At 46.4% G+C, this 17,289-nt stretch overlaps 5 protein-coding genes across 5 annotated transcripts; 2 read left to right on the top strand and 3 right to left on the bottom strand.

Moving 5' to 3' along the window:
* The first annotated feature begins 1,158 nt into the window (after nt 1-1,158).
* K444DRAFT_606440 (uncharacterized protein) lies at nt 1,159-2,466 on the top strand. The gene has a single exon (XM_024878993.1). It carries the CDS (start codon nt 1,404-1,406, stop codon nt 2,181-2,183), a length of 780 nt encoding a protein of 259 aa, XP_024744407.1. The 5' UTR covers nt 1,159-1,403; the 3' UTR covers nt 2,184-2,466.
* Nucleotides 2,467-2,766: 300 nt separating this feature from the next.
* K444DRAFT_606438 (uncharacterized protein) lies at nt 2,767-5,656 on the bottom strand. The gene has a single exon (XM_024878992.1). The coding sequence runs from the start codon at nt 5,597-5,599 to the stop codon at nt 2,813-2,815; it is 2,787 nt and encodes a 928-aa protein (XP_024744406.1). The 5' UTR covers nt 5,600-5,656; the 3' UTR covers nt 2,767-2,812.
* A 1,833-nt stretch (nt 5,657-7,489) lies between these two features.
* Nucleotides 7,490-9,715, top strand: K444DRAFT_623657 (uncharacterized protein; the record flags this gene model as incomplete). The annotated part of the gene is made up of 5 exons (XM_024882302.1): nt 7,490-7,677; nt 7,736-7,959; nt 8,131-9,041; nt 9,102-9,233; nt 9,281-9,715. 5 exons carry the CDS (start codon nt 7,490-7,492, stop codon nt 9,713-9,715), a joined length of 1,890 nt encoding a protein of 629 aa, XP_024744405.1.
* A 2,033-nt stretch (nt 9,716-11,748) lies between these two features.
* K444DRAFT_606436 (uncharacterized protein) lies at nt 11,749-15,724 on the bottom strand. Its single transcript, XM_024878991.1, has 11 exons — nt 15,367-15,724; nt 15,194-15,294; nt 15,042-15,149; nt 14,913-14,982; nt 14,715-14,860; nt 14,633-14,646; nt 13,950-14,566; nt 13,637-13,899; nt 13,379-13,572; nt 12,983-13,308; nt 11,749-12,932 (listed from the first exon to the last, which is right to left on the bottom strand). The coding sequence occupies exons 1-11, from the start codon at nt 15,644-15,646 to the stop codon at nt 12,127-12,129; spliced, it is 2,925 nt and encodes a 974-aa protein (XP_024744404.1). The 5' UTR covers nt 15,647-15,724; the 3' UTR covers nt 11,749-12,126.
* A 737-nt stretch (nt 15,725-16,461) lies between these two features.
* K444DRAFT_690265 (uncharacterized protein) lies at nt 16,462-16,850 on the bottom strand. The gene has a single exon (XM_024887762.1). It carries the CDS (start codon nt 16,844-16,846, stop codon nt 16,517-16,519), a length of 330 nt encoding a protein of 109 aa, XP_024744403.1. The 5' UTR covers nt 16,847-16,850; the 3' UTR covers nt 16,462-16,516.
* Between the last annotated feature and the right edge of the window lie 439 nt (nt 16,851-17,289).

Here is a 17,289-nt window from a genome sequence, read left to right as displayed (position 1 = left end):
GGGCTTCTAATTCGCTACTTCGTTAGTGTGCCTTTTTTTCCAACGTTCTAATTAGTCGCGACTTTTTGGTGGAATACCAAAATTTTATAGGGAGTTCAAGCCTAACCTAAGCTTAACCCAAGCCTAAGCCCACCCCCCGTGGTCGGGGAGGGGGGAGCCTGGGCCCCCCTCCCCCCAGCGTTCAAGTCAAAAGATTTTATCTACGTTTTTGATAGGCTCGAGAGCATTAATTTCGAACGGTTGAAGGCAGCTTGTGCGTGGCTGCACGCTCTATCTTTTTTTATAATTTGTATATGTGATGTGTGCAGGGCCACACGTGACCAAATTGCATGTGACGGACCTCGGGTGTCGATCAGGGAGATCGGCAACCCTCATACGTCACTATTATATTACTGTTTATATTATAGGCTTTAGGCTTTTGATTCTCTAATTATACGTACGTTATCGAGGCCTCCTATTTAGAGGAGGCTTCCCTGGACCTTATAGGAGGAATAGAGATTAGTTTTATATTAAATTTAATACTATAGTTTTATAACTTACTAATTTATTTTATTGTCTCATTACCTACTAATAAATATCTTATAATGAATCTCTAATTTATAAGGTATTATAAAGCTTTAAAACTAAAGCTTAATTAATTAATATTTTATTATAAATTAAGAAATATATAATTATATTATAAGCCTTCTAATATACTAGTATAATAAGGCTATTAAATAAGAAGTAATATAAAGAAAAATAAGCTTTTATAATATAGAATTATAATATATAAATAAGATATAAAATTAAATAATAAAGATTAATTAATTTCTAAAAATAAAAAATGAAGGCAAGATAATATATATAAATTGCGAATTATATATATTTAAAGCTTATATAATTGCACTATATAACTAAGGGAAAAAATCCTTATTATACTAGTTTATACTTATATTAAAAAATTTAACTTAAGGTCTCTAAATACCCTAGCCCCTAATTAATACGTTAATTGATACCCAGAGGGCCAGAGAGATATTATTTTATATATTCCCTTATTGCGCGACTATACAAACCCTTACCAAGTGGCGATAGCGCTAGAAAACGCGGCAGAATCGAGCTTATCGATCCTTATCGGGGACAGTCTGACTGTCAATCCGACTGTCGGGAGACGTTTCGGGGGAAGGATGCCTGGGCTGCAGGTCGAAGGCGTGGCTTCACTTGATTGGGAGACGACTACCCCGTCAACACAGGCCGAGTTCATCCGGCGGCTGCGCTAAGCTATGGAACATGCAGAGGACATCAAGCGCCACTTGGAGAGGGCAATTGGGCAATCCCGCTCTGTCAACCAAGGTAAGATACAAATACTCAAGAGAAGAGTGCAGCTTTGTTACTGCAAATCGGTCAGGCCCCGAATCTCGCACAGCATGACAACCACCTCAGCGTCCCTGGGTCGCCTCCTGCCGCTCGAAGCAGTCGATCTCGGCCGACTCGTCCTAGACATATCCGAGCCAGCCCAAGACTTCTACGAAGCCAAGTCCCTCCCTCCCCCCGAGCTCAAGCAGGAGGTGCTCAACTTCAGCGAAGTCCTCGGCCAGTCGCAGGGGTTCAAGCTACACGGCGACCTCACGTCCATCCTAACCGCTAAAGCCACATCGCAGCGGACTTCTACCTCGCTCGTCAAGTCCCTGAAGTGTGTCACGCGCCAGCTAGTCAACTCTGGCGACTACTTCCGCACGCTATGCCGCGTCCCCAAGGCCCGCGACTTCCTGGAGCGCGCCATCCGGCAGAAGCTGCCCGTCTTCCTCGTCACGGGTATCGAGGCGGTGATAGACTCGACGGTCGTACAGACGGGCGGCCACCAGCGCGAAGTCGCTGTGGACGTCACGGTCCCCGTAGCCGCGGCGGCGGCTGCAGCTGGAGCGCCGATCCCAGTGCTGGGCGATCTCATTGATCCGGGGGCCGGGAGGTCGCAGAACCGGCAGGTGGATGCTGGGAACGAGCTGTACGCGCCCGGAGAGCAGATCTACCGTGTGCAGTATCGCAAGATCGAGTTCAGCTTCTTTAGTAGGCGTAAGGTTGATAATGCCTGGCTCGAGAATGGGAATCGGTGGAAGGCGTACGTCGGGTTGAGGGGCACAGACGGGGATGCTGAGGACGATGGCATAGAAGCCACCTTGAGCGAGGTCCAGGAAGCCGGCATTTAGGGAGAAGATCGTGCTCTGGAGGCCGGTGTCTAGGAAGAAGTCGATGCCGAGGGGGCCATGTCCAGGAGGATAGCGTGAGTGGAATGGAGAGGGGTTAGAGGTTCGATGTCGAAGTCGAGAACCGATTGAGAGTTACGTTTTAGTGATCCCCTGTCAGATGTAGAGTAATTTTGGGACAGAATATAGTAGCATGGATCAAATAGCTGATATCTCAAGAGCTTCAAGAAAAGAAGGAGGGGAAGACCTCCAAGGATCAGCTCGCTTATTTCACCCACAGTACTTCAAAGTTTACAATAAGCAAATTATTAGTTATTATATAAAAGCTGAAGCATTATACGTTAGAAGCGTTAAATGGAAAGTTAATTTAGCTAGAAGAATTGCTATTATTGAGGGAGTAGATACTTTGAAGTGTTGTGAGTGAAATAAGCGAGCTGATCCCTGAGAGCTGGAGGGGATAGTAAGCAAGAAAAAGAGCTATACCATATTAGGCAGTTCCAACCAACATCCCCCTACCGTGAGAGATTGATTTGGCTGAGACTACATGAGGCACTGTCAACAAGAAAGGGCCGAAGTCGCCGAAGTTTGATAGTTAGATAGTAATCGGATGTGCCTAGAAGCTAATGGAATCGTCAAACGCCGAAATGAACGTAAGGCACCCAGAGAAACTTGTCCACAGAGAGGACTCGGGCTTTAGAACCGGCATTATCATCATCGTCGTCAACATCGCCATCATCGTCATCATCGTCTGGTACTCTGCCATTGCGGCGACGTTCCTCTACTTCATCTGTTAGCATTCCAGCGACTTCCGAAGATGGCTTGTCTCTCAGGGCCCTCAAACCAAAATGCAGCCCCTTGCAGACCGCCCTATCTGTGATACCATCGCTTCTCAGTGTCTCATACACTGTCTCAGCGACCTCCACACAACGCGAATCCAAGACAGGCGAGAGGCTGCCAATAACGTGTCTGAAGCCCATCTGCTGGTACACCCCGATGAGGTGCATGCCCTCGTCGACGAGCCGGTCTTCATTGATGACGCCCGTTGAGCAGGCGGAGAGGTACGCCAGGAAGGGCTTGTGCGCATAAACTCTGAAGTCTTTCCCCAGCCGGTCGACAGTCAGCGGGTTCTCGACCCAGTCTCGCAGGCACAAGGGACTGAGCAGCGGGTCGAGCGGGTCTAGTCGTGCGTGGCCCGCGAAGTGGAAGAGTTTCGTACTGAAGAAGTGTTCCCTGAGATCTGAATAGTTTGGCAGTTCCTTAACGATGGGGCGGATGTTGAGAGAGTTGCACACGTCCCCTACCTTAGATACCTCGACCGGGGCGAAGGGGAGGGGTAATAGACCGGCCGTCTCAGCCATGGAAACGAGCAACGCTGAGTCTTTCTCTGGGTCTCCAAAAGAGACGCGCTCCTTGCGTCTTCCGTAGATGAGAGACTTGATGGAGTAGCTGTAGGACGACATGGCTCTATCAATCACCGTCTCGCCCGAACGGGCGGCATGGTGGCCAGCTGCATGCAGGGGCAGGCAACTAGTGGCGCCGGGGAGTATCCAGAACACTCTTTGAAAGTCGCCATCTTCCACGGCCACGGTATACGTTAGCTTTTGTAATATTTCCCGTGCTGCAGAGCGCCACAACCAGTTGAGCAAAGAGGCGATCCGAGATTGACGTGCCAGATGTCGGCTTCGCCGTTTGATCTCGGCCAGAGTCAGCTGCTTCAGCTGTATTGACCTAACTCCAGAAGTGTGGACGATGAAAGCATCGCAGCGCTGTATCGTCGCATTCAGCACTACCATCGGTCCCTCCCGAGCCTCTTCTTTCAAATCTTCAATGTTGTGGAGCTGGAGGAAGCTATGCAAGCGCGGGGTTTCTCTGATTTTCATCACCAGAGACTGCATATCCTGAAGAACCGTCTGGACCTTTGTGGCTTGGGACTTCCAAAGGCTCTTCGTGGCCGTTGAGGCCGGGAAGGACAGACACCCTGTCAGAGAATCAAGAACGCCCCTCAGCTCAGCATACTGCCACATCTCAGGGCACTTTACATCAATGAAGGCATCAATGTCAAACAAAAAGCCGTTCGTCACGCTGCGCCCGGACTCCAACAGGTTCAAAGCCAGGTAGTCGTCCCTTTTCGCCTCCATGGCCGCGGCCGCCGCCTCCGACGCCAGCCCCTGAAACTTGGCGAGCATCCGCTGGCGCGCCGAATCCGACTGCGTCGGCAACACGACCGAGTGCAGCAGCTCAACCGCCTGTTCCAGGTATCTGCTTGCCGCTGCCCAGTCCTTCTTCACGGCAAGTATGGAGGCCGCGCTGCGCGCCACCAAGATACGCGTCTCGGTGCGGGCGAGCGGGCAGGCCCATCCTTGGGAGGCGGCGTTAAGAGCATCGTCGAGGTCCATTTGGTCGCCGCCTCCTGGCATGTCGTACCGCTTTCTGAGATGGTCGCAGAGCTGGAGCTGCACGTCTGCATGGTGGGGATGGCGGGCGTCAGGGTGGGATGCTTGGTCCGCAGCTTGGCGGAGAAGGCTCAACGCGGTGTCGATGCTACTCCGAGTCAGCCGCTGGCTGGTCTCGAATTGGATTCCGTAGGCTCTTCCCAGGCCTTCTATAAGAAGTGGCCGGTCAGCTATAAGAACGCCGGAGGCGTTAACGGCAGACTGCGCGAGGGCAATGGCGTCGACGGCGTCTGAGCCGGACCGAGTCTTTCGACTCCGAACGAGTAGCCACGCCGCAAGGTTACTCTGTCTAATGGCTTTTCGAGGATCGCCATCAAGCGTGAGTTTCACGGCAGTCTCGCCGGCTAGCACTGCGCGGTGAAGGTAGCCCCCATCTTGGTCGTGTTCAAATCGGCGCATGAGCCAGTATCCGAAGTCATTCCAGACGCTGGCCCCAGCACTCCCACTATCCGCAGGAGCGAGTTTTGCAGCCTTTTCAGCCTCTTGAACTGCACGGTCTATGTCATGAGGCTTGCTGTGCCAGGCAAACCGGCGACCAAGCCAGTTGCTCAAGGTGATGAGCCTGGCCGCTCGACACGGATGGTCTTCAGAGGTGACTTCCACAGCACGCTCCGCGACTTTGATCACGAGGTCTAGCTCTAGGCCACGAATCTCCCCAGTGCAGACGAATCTGGTGTCTATTACGGCCTCGCAACTGCCCAGAACGTCTGCCAGGTACGGGTGGTTGTTGGGTATGTCGGATGAGGCGCCGTGAAGACTCCTGACGGCCTTGTCCAAATGCTCGACGGCAAGGGTATTGTGGAAGGCGCTGACGAGTTCATTTGCGTCGAGGAGCTTAGATGCCAGATCGGGTTCTAATGGCTCGTGAGGCTCGTTGGGTTGGTGAGCAGGACGCTCCAGATATTCGGTGGAAGAGCCAGTTCTCGAGGCCACATGATGGCATTTTACCCCCGACTGGCAAGCCATTCGCTGGGTGCTGCTGAAGGCGTCGGAGGCAGACTTAGAACATCGCTGAAGTTTTTTTCATGAAGGTGAAAGAGGTTGCGATGCGGTGTGGCGTCTTGTGGCGTTATGAGGCTTCATACCTTAAGTTGTGGCGGGAAAAAGTAAAACGACTCCCCCCCCTCCCCGGTGTCGATTAGGGGTTTCGACTACCAGGACTAGGGGTGTCGATTGGGGGCGACTGGCCACTAACCCAAAGTAGAGGCGCTCGGACAGAAACACCAAAACTCTGGCTTTTTTATTAATTTAATTTAATAAGGAATTAATATAATTTAATACTTGTTTTATTTCTTTATAATACTAATTAAGGGCTATTTAAATATAAACATTTTATAATATTTGTATTAGTAATAGCTCCTTAAATTAAAAAAGTTAAAAATATCATATTTTATAGCTTAAAGATAAGCTTAAGAAGCTTAGAAATTTAGTAAATAAGTTCCTAAAACTAGATATAAGAGCCCTATAAGCCCATAATTTATAAGGCTCTATAAGGTTCAAAAATTAGAACTTAATTAATTAGTATATGAACTTCTTTAAATTAAAATTCTATTTCAAGGAATCTTTTTATTATAAGTTAAAAATCGCGTAATTATAATACAAGGGGTATAATATACTAGCTTATACTTATATTGAAAAATCTAACTTAAGATTCTAGGGAGCTTAGGTAGCCAAATACAAGTCGTTAATACCCCTGCCCCAATCGACTCCCGGGGGGGGGGAGTTTTAGTTTTTCCCAAACCAGGACTGCGAGAAAAACTTTGCAATTAAAAGCCAACGCTTGTAGCAGCTAGGCCCCTCAAAGTATTTATGCCATTCTTGGAGATACTTCGGGCCCTCACGTTCATATCGTACTAATTCAGTAAGTATTTCAATGGCTATATCACTCTCGTCGGTTTCAGGACCAAGCCAGATAATGAGATTTTGGGCCCCCATATAGATTAATCTCATTATTAATACCTGCTCACGTCTCTCTTCTGGACCCTCTTGATAACCAATAAGATCACGTAATCTGCTATACTATCACATGATAAGCAATAGGGCTAAAATGAGCATATTAGCTAGAGATTAATAAAAGACTATTAAAGGTCAAGGCATCCCCTCTTCCTTTACACTCTAGCTTAGTATTTTGAATATATGATATTCTCTGACCTTTGTGCCCTGGCCATGCCATTGCACCGATCTCGCTGCCACAACTGGCGAGTCCCTTTCCTGGTCTCAATATTGTCTGCACTCTGTACCACAGCAGTGAAACATCTCTTCAAATTTTATTCCTTTCAATTGGCGGTGTTTAAAATAGCATCGCTTGTGTTTGCCAAGAAAGGAAGGCTAAGCAGTTGTGGTGCCCAACCAGCCGCTTTCCCATGATCCATTCCCAGGGAAAAGCAATGAACCTAGCAAGCGGCTAACGAGCCTGCGCTCACTAGTCTGTGCGCGCAGGGCATTTCATATATAAATGAAAATCTAAATTCTTCTAAAGTTAAAGTTTTAATTGTGCGAAGTGTAATTTAGTTATTTTTATACCCTTTCCAAAGATTATAGATTATTACAATTAATAGAGGTTGTAAACTCTTAAAGTGAAAGTCGTGACTTCTAGGTTTTAAGGCCTGAAGGCGTTTTCAGGAAGCCTGAAAATACTTAAAAAATGCCCTGTGCGCACAGACTAGTGAGCGCAGGCTCGTAACCTCGTAAGGACTAATGCGCTACTGTGGCTTGCGCATTCTCAGCTCGGGCTCGGGGGGCGGGACGGTCCAAATGAAGCGGGGAGAGAAGGAATGCCCCAGCCTTGCTAGGGGTATGATTCGGACTGCTGGCGAAGCATAAATCTACCGATGTCCCCACATTTGTTGGCTATCCATGAACCATCTCAAAGCTTTGATTAGGTGTTGTCCAATTCCAATCTCATTAGTCTTCTCATCATGGCAAATACCCAGCCTGCGTCTGATAATAGTTCCGACTATTGACAAGTTTGGACAAGAATGGAAGGGCAATACGGAAGCATATCAAATTGGTAAATCACCAAGATCTCTCATTCTGACGTTAATGTGAGTTTCCTCGTATTTGAATTCCACGAAATTTTTCTAACTGCGTTGTCTACTACAGCTGGCTCGATTACCACGACAACTCGCCCACACCATCCGCAGGTCCTGAGCATCAACAAGAATCCCAGAAAGAGACTGAATCGACAAGAAGTGACATTGAGCTTGTCCAAAATAAACCCGAGACGACTAGCGAAAATCCACCGAAATCCAACCTCCCCCCTAGTGATGATGAACAGCCTCCCGACAGATACCACAAAATATTACAAGATGCGCTTTGTATTCGCTGTGTGGGGCTATGCAAAAATATTCTGTGGCGAAATATTACAGAAGCTAAGTCTCGTTACGAATCCCGTTTTCGTACTTACAAAAAAAATAGCAAGCGGTGCTTCCTCCAGTGTTTGTTAATCGCAGTTAAATTTAGAGTAATATGTTCACAGTGTTCACTAACTATTGCAGTTCATACAATGCAAGTGCCGTATCTCAATACCCCGAACGTGAGAATGGCACTAGTTCATCATGTCGACATTCCACAGGCGGTTACTGGATTTGGCAAGCCAGAGGAGAAAATTTTCGCGTTTGTCTTAGGGCTGAAAGGAATTGACATTGGGATGGAAAAGCTTCTTGATGCCCTAAAGCTTTACTGGGAAGCTACCGACGAACAGCGTGCTGCCAAAGAAGTCGCTGCCGAAAAAGTTGGTCTGACCCCAAAGCTGTTCATTGCAGCTATCCTGAAGCTATATGGTTTCCGAGCAGCCAAGAAGTCAATACTTGTGAGTGCTTACGACCGCCTACTGTCAATCGACACCAACCTTGTCGCGGCAGAAAAGCTGCTCTTCCTTGACGTTACATCGAAAAAGCCGTTGACTGAAAGGGAACAACGAGGAAAGCTTGCAATCCAGGTCAAAACCTGCACAAAGCTGAATCAAACGCTAATGGATATCAATATGAGCCTTCCGGGTGTCCGGTCACGTGTCCACTACATTGGTCTTTGTGCCCGAGGGCTTGTCCGAGACCAGTCCACGATGCAGGCATATATTAAAGACAAGCTAATAGCTACAAAATGTGACAGTTCCACTCAGGCAAAGGTCACTCGAGACATTCAGCCAGCGAGAATAGGTGGACATGACATTGAAAAGATGGTTACAGAGGAGACAAGACCATCTGTGCCATTACAAGGAGAACAGACCTCAAGATACAAGACGATTGGAGATCGAGGAATGTCATTGGATGAAGCACTAAGTGAGCTCGGGACCACAAAGTTTCACAGGCGTGACAACGACAAGCTGGACATGATTGAGAGAGCTATGGAACAGTTTGAGGTTGATATTAAAAGCCTCAAAGCACGCACAACCATTGCGATTGGCTTGGTAAGTTGTCTCATCCCATGCTTTATGGTAAGAAATCAAGCTTATATTAGCATAATGAAGGTATCCAATCTTTACGCTCATTCACAAGGGAACTTCCAAAGTCTGATGTTGCAAGCTGCCGAGCGAGATAGCTCAAATATGAGAACTATCGCAACCTTGACTGTCCTACTTCTCCCAGCGACATTTCTTACGGTACGTCAGCCAGAAAGAAAGAAATTTCGAACTGATTGTTGTGGAAGGTTTTGTTCGCTACACCTATTATCCAATGGGCTGTGCCTGTTGTCAAGATTGCTTCGGGCTCTGGCTCAGACAGTTCGGATAGCCCCATTAATCACATTGATCGAGGCTTTCCCATATTAGCTCTCTTCCCGTTCAGTTTATATATGGGGTTGAGCCTATCCACCAACTTGCCCCTTCTCCTTTACCTCCGCTGGGAATGGTTTCTGAAAAAGTGGGAACGAGCCGTTAGGACCAAGTGCAAGCATGTTCAGGATGACTCGACATACAGAGCGGAGCGCGAAAGGGAGAGCGATATCATGAAAGTCATGCATCATACGAAAACCCAGCTTGAAGAAGACGGGATGTGGGGAATGTGCGGCGGTGAAGGAGGGGGTAGACAAAGTAGTGTAGCCATGAGTAGCATCGGTAGGAGCAGTTCCAGTTCCAATCATTGACTGTAGATATAAGAGACGTCTCTGCGAAGCATGACCTCTGCCACTCTAACAAAAAAATTAATACCTTAATATAAAACAATTTTCTTGTATTTCTAGTACATTAATTTAATTTGCTACTTCTATAACCTCATATACAAAGGTGGTTTCGTTTTATTTTACAATAAACTTTTTCCTTGTTTTAATTTTATACTTTATATATAAAGAAGTTATTAAGAATTAAATATTATTTTTCAATCCTCTTAAAATATTAATTAAACTCTTTGCTTTAATAAAACACGAGACATATCTCAAATATAATTATTATAACTTAATAAATAAAGAATAAACTTTTAAGTAATTTAGTTATAATTAAATATTAAATATTATAATATTAAAGCGTTTTCTATTTAATTAAATACTTTAAAGCTTAATAATAATATTATTATAGTATTATTATAATAAGATTTCTTATTTAGGTATAATATAATTACTTTACTTAATTAAGCTTTATATATTTATATTTTAGAGTTTTTATATCTTATTTAAGCTTTTTTTTAGCTAGCCTCAATTAATTCTTTTATTAGAAATATAATTTCTTACTTTACTTTATTTATATATATTAGTTTATATAAGGTATTTATTAGTAAGAATATTGCCTTATTATAATAGGTTTAATAACTAGTATTTTGCCTTTACTTACTTTATTTATTTTTATAAATAAGTGCTATTATAAGGGTTTTGGCTTTTCTAATTATATAGTACAATTATATAATATCTGGAATAAATAACTCACATATATATTATCTTGCTTTTCTTTTCTTTTCTTTAAAAATCAATTAATCTTTACTCTTTTCACGCTTTAATTATATATTATTTAAAGAAAATAAAGAGAATTTATTACTTTATAACTTTTATATGAGTTTCATATAATAATTAGAAATATTTAATTATATTTAATTATTATTGGTCTAATAATTAATTTATAATTAATTAAAATTTTAATTTAATATAATTAATTACTTTAATTATTTTTTCAATATATTATTTAAGAATATTTGAATTTAAAGGTTAGTAATATAAATTATTAATACTAATAGCTTTATTTTCTTTAATATACTTTTATATTAGTTCTATTATAATTAATAAAAGAGCTCTAATATTACAAGCTTTACTTTTTAACTCTAATATTATATAATAATATTCTTGATTTGCTATAAGATCTAATTAACTTATATATTACTTGTTTTTATAATAGCAAGAACGAAGCAATGGGACGAGGCTCAAAGATCTATAATTCCAATGTCCTACAGAATCTAAAGCTAAGGAGAAAAGGAGTGAGGTGTGGCAGTGGATAAGTAGGTACAGCCAAGACCACTGAAACACCGAGCTTTAGAACCCGAGCTTGGTTTGAACCATAGCTTGGAACCTTAGCTGAAACCAATCATGTGACACTAGCCGTCACATTACCCCCTCCCCTCCAAAAAGCTCGACCCGAGCGCTAGTAAACAAAGGGAAAAGCTAAAGCGAGTATAGTAAAATCAATAAAACAAAGGAAAAGGACCCTATTTTCTAGCGATCTGCTTTATCTATTCTAGCCCTAGTGGAAGCTCACAACCCTTATTGGAATCGCTACCAGAATCAGAGTAATGGTTATTAATTGCGGTAGTCGTGACCCATTTGCCTGAACCAGAACTAGTGGCAGTGCTTGCAGGAGCCAAGCTATAGTTCTTGATAAAGTGATCCTGGGATCCGCATCTGATACACCTGCCGGTTTGACGATACAGCTGGCGGAGCTCCTTTGAGGTGGAACGGGCTGGCATAGCCGGTGAGATTGGCTCAGATAACGTGAGAGTACCAATTGCCGGTGTAACAACGTCGTCAATTTTCAATTCGCTAACGTTCATTGGGTTACTGGCAATTCTGGGAGCAGTAACGTACGGTGGAGCGGCTGTTTTTGACGAAAGTTGCTGGGCCGTTCGCAGGAAATTACCGTACGTTCGCGGGAGGATAAGCTGCTGTGCCAAACGAGAGCGAACTACAGAGTTGAGGCCATTGCGAAAGCTGGATATTTTATTGACATCTGGCTAGCTTTGCCCATTTGCTTCGTATAGGGTACGTTCAAACTTGGCAATATAGGCAGGAATTGTCAATCTATTTCTACCTACAACCGGACTTGAGCATGCGCTTTAACGAATGGAATATCGATTGGGATGATATTGAGGACCAGTCGAGAGCCTCGGAGTCATTTCTTCCGCTCTGTTACGGCAGCGTAAGGCTCGATCCCCGCATCGAAGCCTTATCTAGCTCTTCAGAGGTTGTTGGAATTCCCAAATAAATAGATAATCAGAGTGGATATTAGCTAAGACTACCTTGAGAAAACTTGAAAGTATTGCCACACTACCTATTAAAGAAGATATGTGTTATTGCAGCCATCAGTCCTCCCCGTCCTCAACCCCCTCCTCCCAATCTATCGTCGATCCATCATTGTCACCCTGGGGGCGCTGACGGAACTGCTCAACGGTATGTCTAATAACGTCAGCTGCAGCCTCGCGCGAGGGTAGCTTCCTGATCCCGCTGCTCAACAGGGGCGACTTCGCCACGAACTCGGAGATGGACGGCTCGAGCTGCTGGATCGCGTTCTCGGCAAGGTCGATCTCGAGCTGCGTGATCTGCTCGCTATCGTACCACAGGAGCCGGTCGTATACTAGGATGGCCTCCGCACCGATGCTGAGGATGGACACCGTGCGGTGGTACATGTCGGCTCTAACGATGGGGCGGAAAAGTGTCCAAGTTCCAACGGATAGGATGATGGTAAACACATTAAGGAAAGAGAACAGGTTGGCAATGGAAGAGAACATGACGGGGAGAAAAGAGAAGATTCCTAGTGCCCCGGCCATGCCGCTGCGGACCACCTCCTGGTAGCTCTCCCTGTGTCTCATGTTTGCGCGCCTAGGACTGGTACTGAAGGCCGCCGAGCCCTGGAGAGTGACCCCGAACGTCGCTCGGAGATGGTTGAGGAGAACCAGTCTCAGCTGCAGGTATTTATCGTCCAGTGTCTTTCCCTTCATGTTCTTCAGCTCCAGGTCGAGATGCTGGCAGTACTCGGCCACCTTCTTGGTGGCAACGGGATGCCGCCGGTCTAGGTGCTTCACGAGAGCGTCTTGGTAAAAGCCTGCCACAGCTGGGCTATTGATGCTTCGTATCGTCTCTGCTCGCAGCTGCGGCAGGGTTTCCTTATCTGTGGCAACGTTTAAAATCGCGAATTAAGTTTGTACATTAGAAGCTCACCTTCTCTCTTATTACTGGTGAAGAAAGCCGTTACCTCCCTCCCAAGGGCCTCCTGCCAGTCCGCGACGCGGTTTTGCTTCATCTCCTCAATGGTGTGGCTTCGCAGGGCATCCCATTCCCCGTGTTGGTGCTGAGGGATGCCCTCGATTTCATGTATATCCGGGTGAGACTCCTGGAACTTTTCGAATGCGATAGCCTGGCAGAGGTCCCGGAGGCGGTCTGCCCGGTTGAATATCAACAACACAGACAACCCGCCAAAGTCGACACAGCGGAAGAAGTCCATGTTGCACTGTGCGATGCGGTCTTCGTCTGCCTTGGCGAAGTACCTGGTGCGAAATTAACATCATTGAGGGAGGCGGAGGAGTATGGAGGGATGGATGGGGCCATTGAATTTACCAGATTACGTGGAGTTGTTCTCTGAATGGGTACATCCTCCTCCTGCGATCGAGGAAGTCCTGCACGATCTCGTAATGCTGCTCGGCACCAGCCTCGAATCCGCTGGAATCATGAAACGTGATGGGGCTCCAATCGTCAGTCAGTTCCTTGTCGATATCATGTTCGACTGAACGCGAGCCGTGGCCGACGGTAGCCTGAAAAATCATGCAATTTTAACATCTCTACGCCGGCATAGGTAGGCAAGTAGGAGAGTCTTACTAATTTTTTCCCCAAGTAGCCGTTGATTAGGGTAGACTTGCCGGTGCCCATGCTCCCGCAGACCAGGACCCGCGGGTGCAACGTCCGGATCCCGCGTCGACCAGGCTTTGGAAGCCATGGGCTGAGGGAGTTTGCGTCGAAAGCTTCAATGCCATAGCTTCTGAGCGCTGATCGGCATTGAAGCGTGTTGATGGCGTCAGTGACATCTGATGTAGTGCGGTCATGCATTACCACAGACGGGTGGATGAAGACACCATTCGACTCTAGAACTCCCAGTCAGCAAACGTCGTGTTAAATTGGAAGGTCAGCGCACCTTCACAGCGGCCAAGGAGATTCTCGCCCTGGAAGATCTTCCTCTCCGCTCTCCACAGTCCTCCGAAATGAGGAATCCAGTACTGCGACTCGATTGGAGCTGGCTCCAGCGTCTTGTTAACCCTTGGATTGAAGTCATCCTTTGAAAAGGGGTCACTAAGGCTCCACAGTTGGACATGAATGCCGTTCTGAAGCTGTACGGTCCCCTTCCTGGCGCCGCTGGGAAAGATGTACTGCGTTGGATCCGCAATCTTGCGCTGGTTGATTTGCTTGAAAAACAGGACGAGGCCACTCTTTCTCGCCTCCGAGACCATCCACTGCACAGGCAACAGGGCGAGGCCGTCGCCAGGGCACGCGCCGCCGATGTTCCAGTGGCTCCCGGCAAACCAAGCCTCTTGCCAGTCTGCAGGTTTCTCGTCGGGTGACCTCGGATGCAGCTTGTCATAGAAGAACTGCGGATTCATGTACTTCCGGTCTTCAAACAGAGCAAGCGCATGTCGAACACAATCGACGTTTGGGAGGAGACCTATGTCATAGAAGCCGTTATCTCTGAGGAACTTTACAGTGTCAAAGGCGCCGAGGAACGCAATTCGGGGCGCCTCCGTGGTGTGCGCAGACCTGGGAACTGTCAGCGCTCGTACTCTTGGTCTCAAGACCTGGGACATGCCCAAGCGGGAGACTTACAGACGGAGCCAATCCTTTCGGACCTAGGGTCAGCCAAATACTACATGTAATTATTCTCGGGATTTCAGGGTGGACGACATACGTCGTGGCGATTTAGCTCCGACTTGTCCTTTACCTTGGTATAAATCCTGAGAGAGTCCCTGAAGAGCATGTCCCATGTCTTCCTGTCCTGCGTCGGCTTGAGGGCACGCACGTAGTGAAACAAGCCGGCAACAGCACGAACGACATCTAGTTTGCGGTCAACGTCATTCGGCGAATAGTTAGAGATTAGGGTACACACAGGCACCACGGCTATAGCCAAACAGGAAGATCTCGTCCTGAGAAGGACAGGGGGCATTGTAGCAGCAGTCCTGCAGCGAGAACAGGTCAATAAATCGACCACGTGGACACTCAAAATGCGGGCACGTACATGATAAACATCGCGAATCTTGCTCTGGAATCCTTCACCGGTGAGGCCGATAAACTGGCTTATGGGATACCAGTCCGTAGCGCCAATTCCACGGTAATATTTTGGTATCTGCCATAATTAGACGATTCAGCCAACAATAGCTCACCACATACTTGATTCCATACTATCTTACTGTTGGGATCCTGAACAAGACCCTCTTTGGAGAGGGCAGAGATCCTGAAAATATTGCTGCAGTTCCGCTGGCTCGGGGAGCCTTGCAGTCTGCATGTAAGCTCATGGGGCAGACGTTTGACACAAGAACAAAAATCCGCTCCAGTTCACTTACCTACGGCCCCATCTGGCAGATAATGCGTGCCATCAACACAGCGGATGACCCGCCGTGGGAAGTGGCGTTTATGGCAATCCTCGCACACTTTTAGGCGACGCTTCTCGGCGGTGATATCGACGTTGGATGTCTCCACTTGCTCGGGCCAGACGCTGTCGGTCCCGGTCTCGGTGACGCTTGCCGTCTCCGCCGGATCCTCAGCGGCGGAATGATGAGAGGCAGAATCACCCTCGCAAGTATCAGAGCTCTGTGGCTCTGACTCTGCCCATGGGTTATACATGGGTATCTATTGTCGCCGAAGTGTTGGGTGCCGAGTGATTTGATAATGCGGTGATGTGCTTGTACTGTTGGATGTTGTCTCGACTCTCGAGTCGTTCAGCTTCGAGTCTCGGCCCGGTACGAGAAATTCGCGCAGATCGACGTGGAAGGCATTTTCGCTAGTGCTTAAATAGGAAGTTTGCCAGGTCTTGATTTAGCGATCGAACGCCAACATAAAGACCTCGAGTCCAAGCCATTTTGAGGATTGGGAGCTCAGTCAGGTCACTAATCGACCACTGACATTGTGGTTGAATAAAATTTAGCATTGTTGACAAAGCATACGACGTCTAGCTAAAGGAAGATTATGGCGCTGTCCATCGCTCAATGAACCTCTCCTCGCAGCTCCGATCTCTGACAAATAAAAGTCACAGCTTGAGGCTATCATCGAATCCGCATCTTCAAAATCCTCTGATTCAACCTCCTTTTGCTGGAGTTCAGCCTTCAGATCTACAATTTGTGTTCGAGCTCTTGGACTCCAGCGCTGAGCTCCATGCCTGTCGCAATTGAATCTCTTGAATCTTCCTGACTGGCCAGATCTTCCGTATCCCTGAGACATTTGCATCTCTACGCATTTGGCCTCCAACTCACTTCTGATTCGTTCGACCTCCGCTCGTAGAAATTTCACATCCCGTCTGTTTTCCCACTCAATACTGTTTGCTTCTTCACTCAACCTATGTCTCCTCAGCCTCCTCTTAAGCCGACGATCAAGCATCTGTCTCAACGGCTCGAACTGTACAGTCCCAGATGTCGGCACGCCATAATCGCCGCAATTCCAGAGAGTGGCAGATGCAGAATGATGGCCACTTGGAGGCGGTGTTGTGCGGAGAGTTGTTCAAGCGTTGTCCATAACAATTACAGATTTTGGCTCCGGATATCTGCCACAGTAATGCAGCAACTGGGCAATAAAGTTCTCAAACATATCACTGTCTGTTGATCCTTGGTATACTCGCCTTAGCATAATACTATCTTGCGGTATGCTGGAAGAATGTGCCATCTTTTTCACCACCGAACTTTGTAACCTGGAATGGGGAGAATCACTTCGAAGACTACCTCTAATGTCTATATCCAGCCCTTGCATTATAGCCTGACTCATTAATAAAGACAAGATAGTAAGACTTATACTGCAATATCTTATATAGATAGTAATCTCGATGGTTGGCATCCCGTTATTATGCGATGCAATAAATCACTATTCTTGTCTAACCTATTAATTGCAAAGTCTAACTAATTAATCTTTCCGATATCCTTTAACAAAACATATAATAGAGGAAGTCTGCCATTTTGCATTAATACAGGTAAGGCTATTCGATTAGTATATTATAGAGGGCTTTTTATATAGTGATATAATGCAGCTATAATGGCTGATGCAGTTTATTCTTGAGGTGGGCATTTCGAACTACTATCTCTTTAGATAGATTCTCTGGACAGCACACACGCTGCACAAGGCTTCTGAGGCTATTAGTTTGGTCTCAAACCCTTCTTTAAGTAAAGTTTCAATCAAAATATGCTATATAGTATCTAGTTGCAGTGCCATGGTTATAGCTAATGAAAAAGTGGCTAACTCTAGCAGGTTGGAAAAGAGGAAGGAAGAATAGGTCATTGCCA

This window comes from Hyaloscypha bicolor, assembly GCF_002865645.1.
Source record: "Hyaloscypha bicolor E unplaced genomic scaffold K444scaffold_10, whole genome shotgun sequence".
Lineage (NCBI taxonomy): Eukaryota > Fungi > Ascomycota > Leotiomycetes > Helotiales > Hyaloscyphaceae > Hyaloscypha > Hyaloscypha bicolor.
This window is presented reverse-complemented; position numbering and strand designations above follow the sequence as displayed.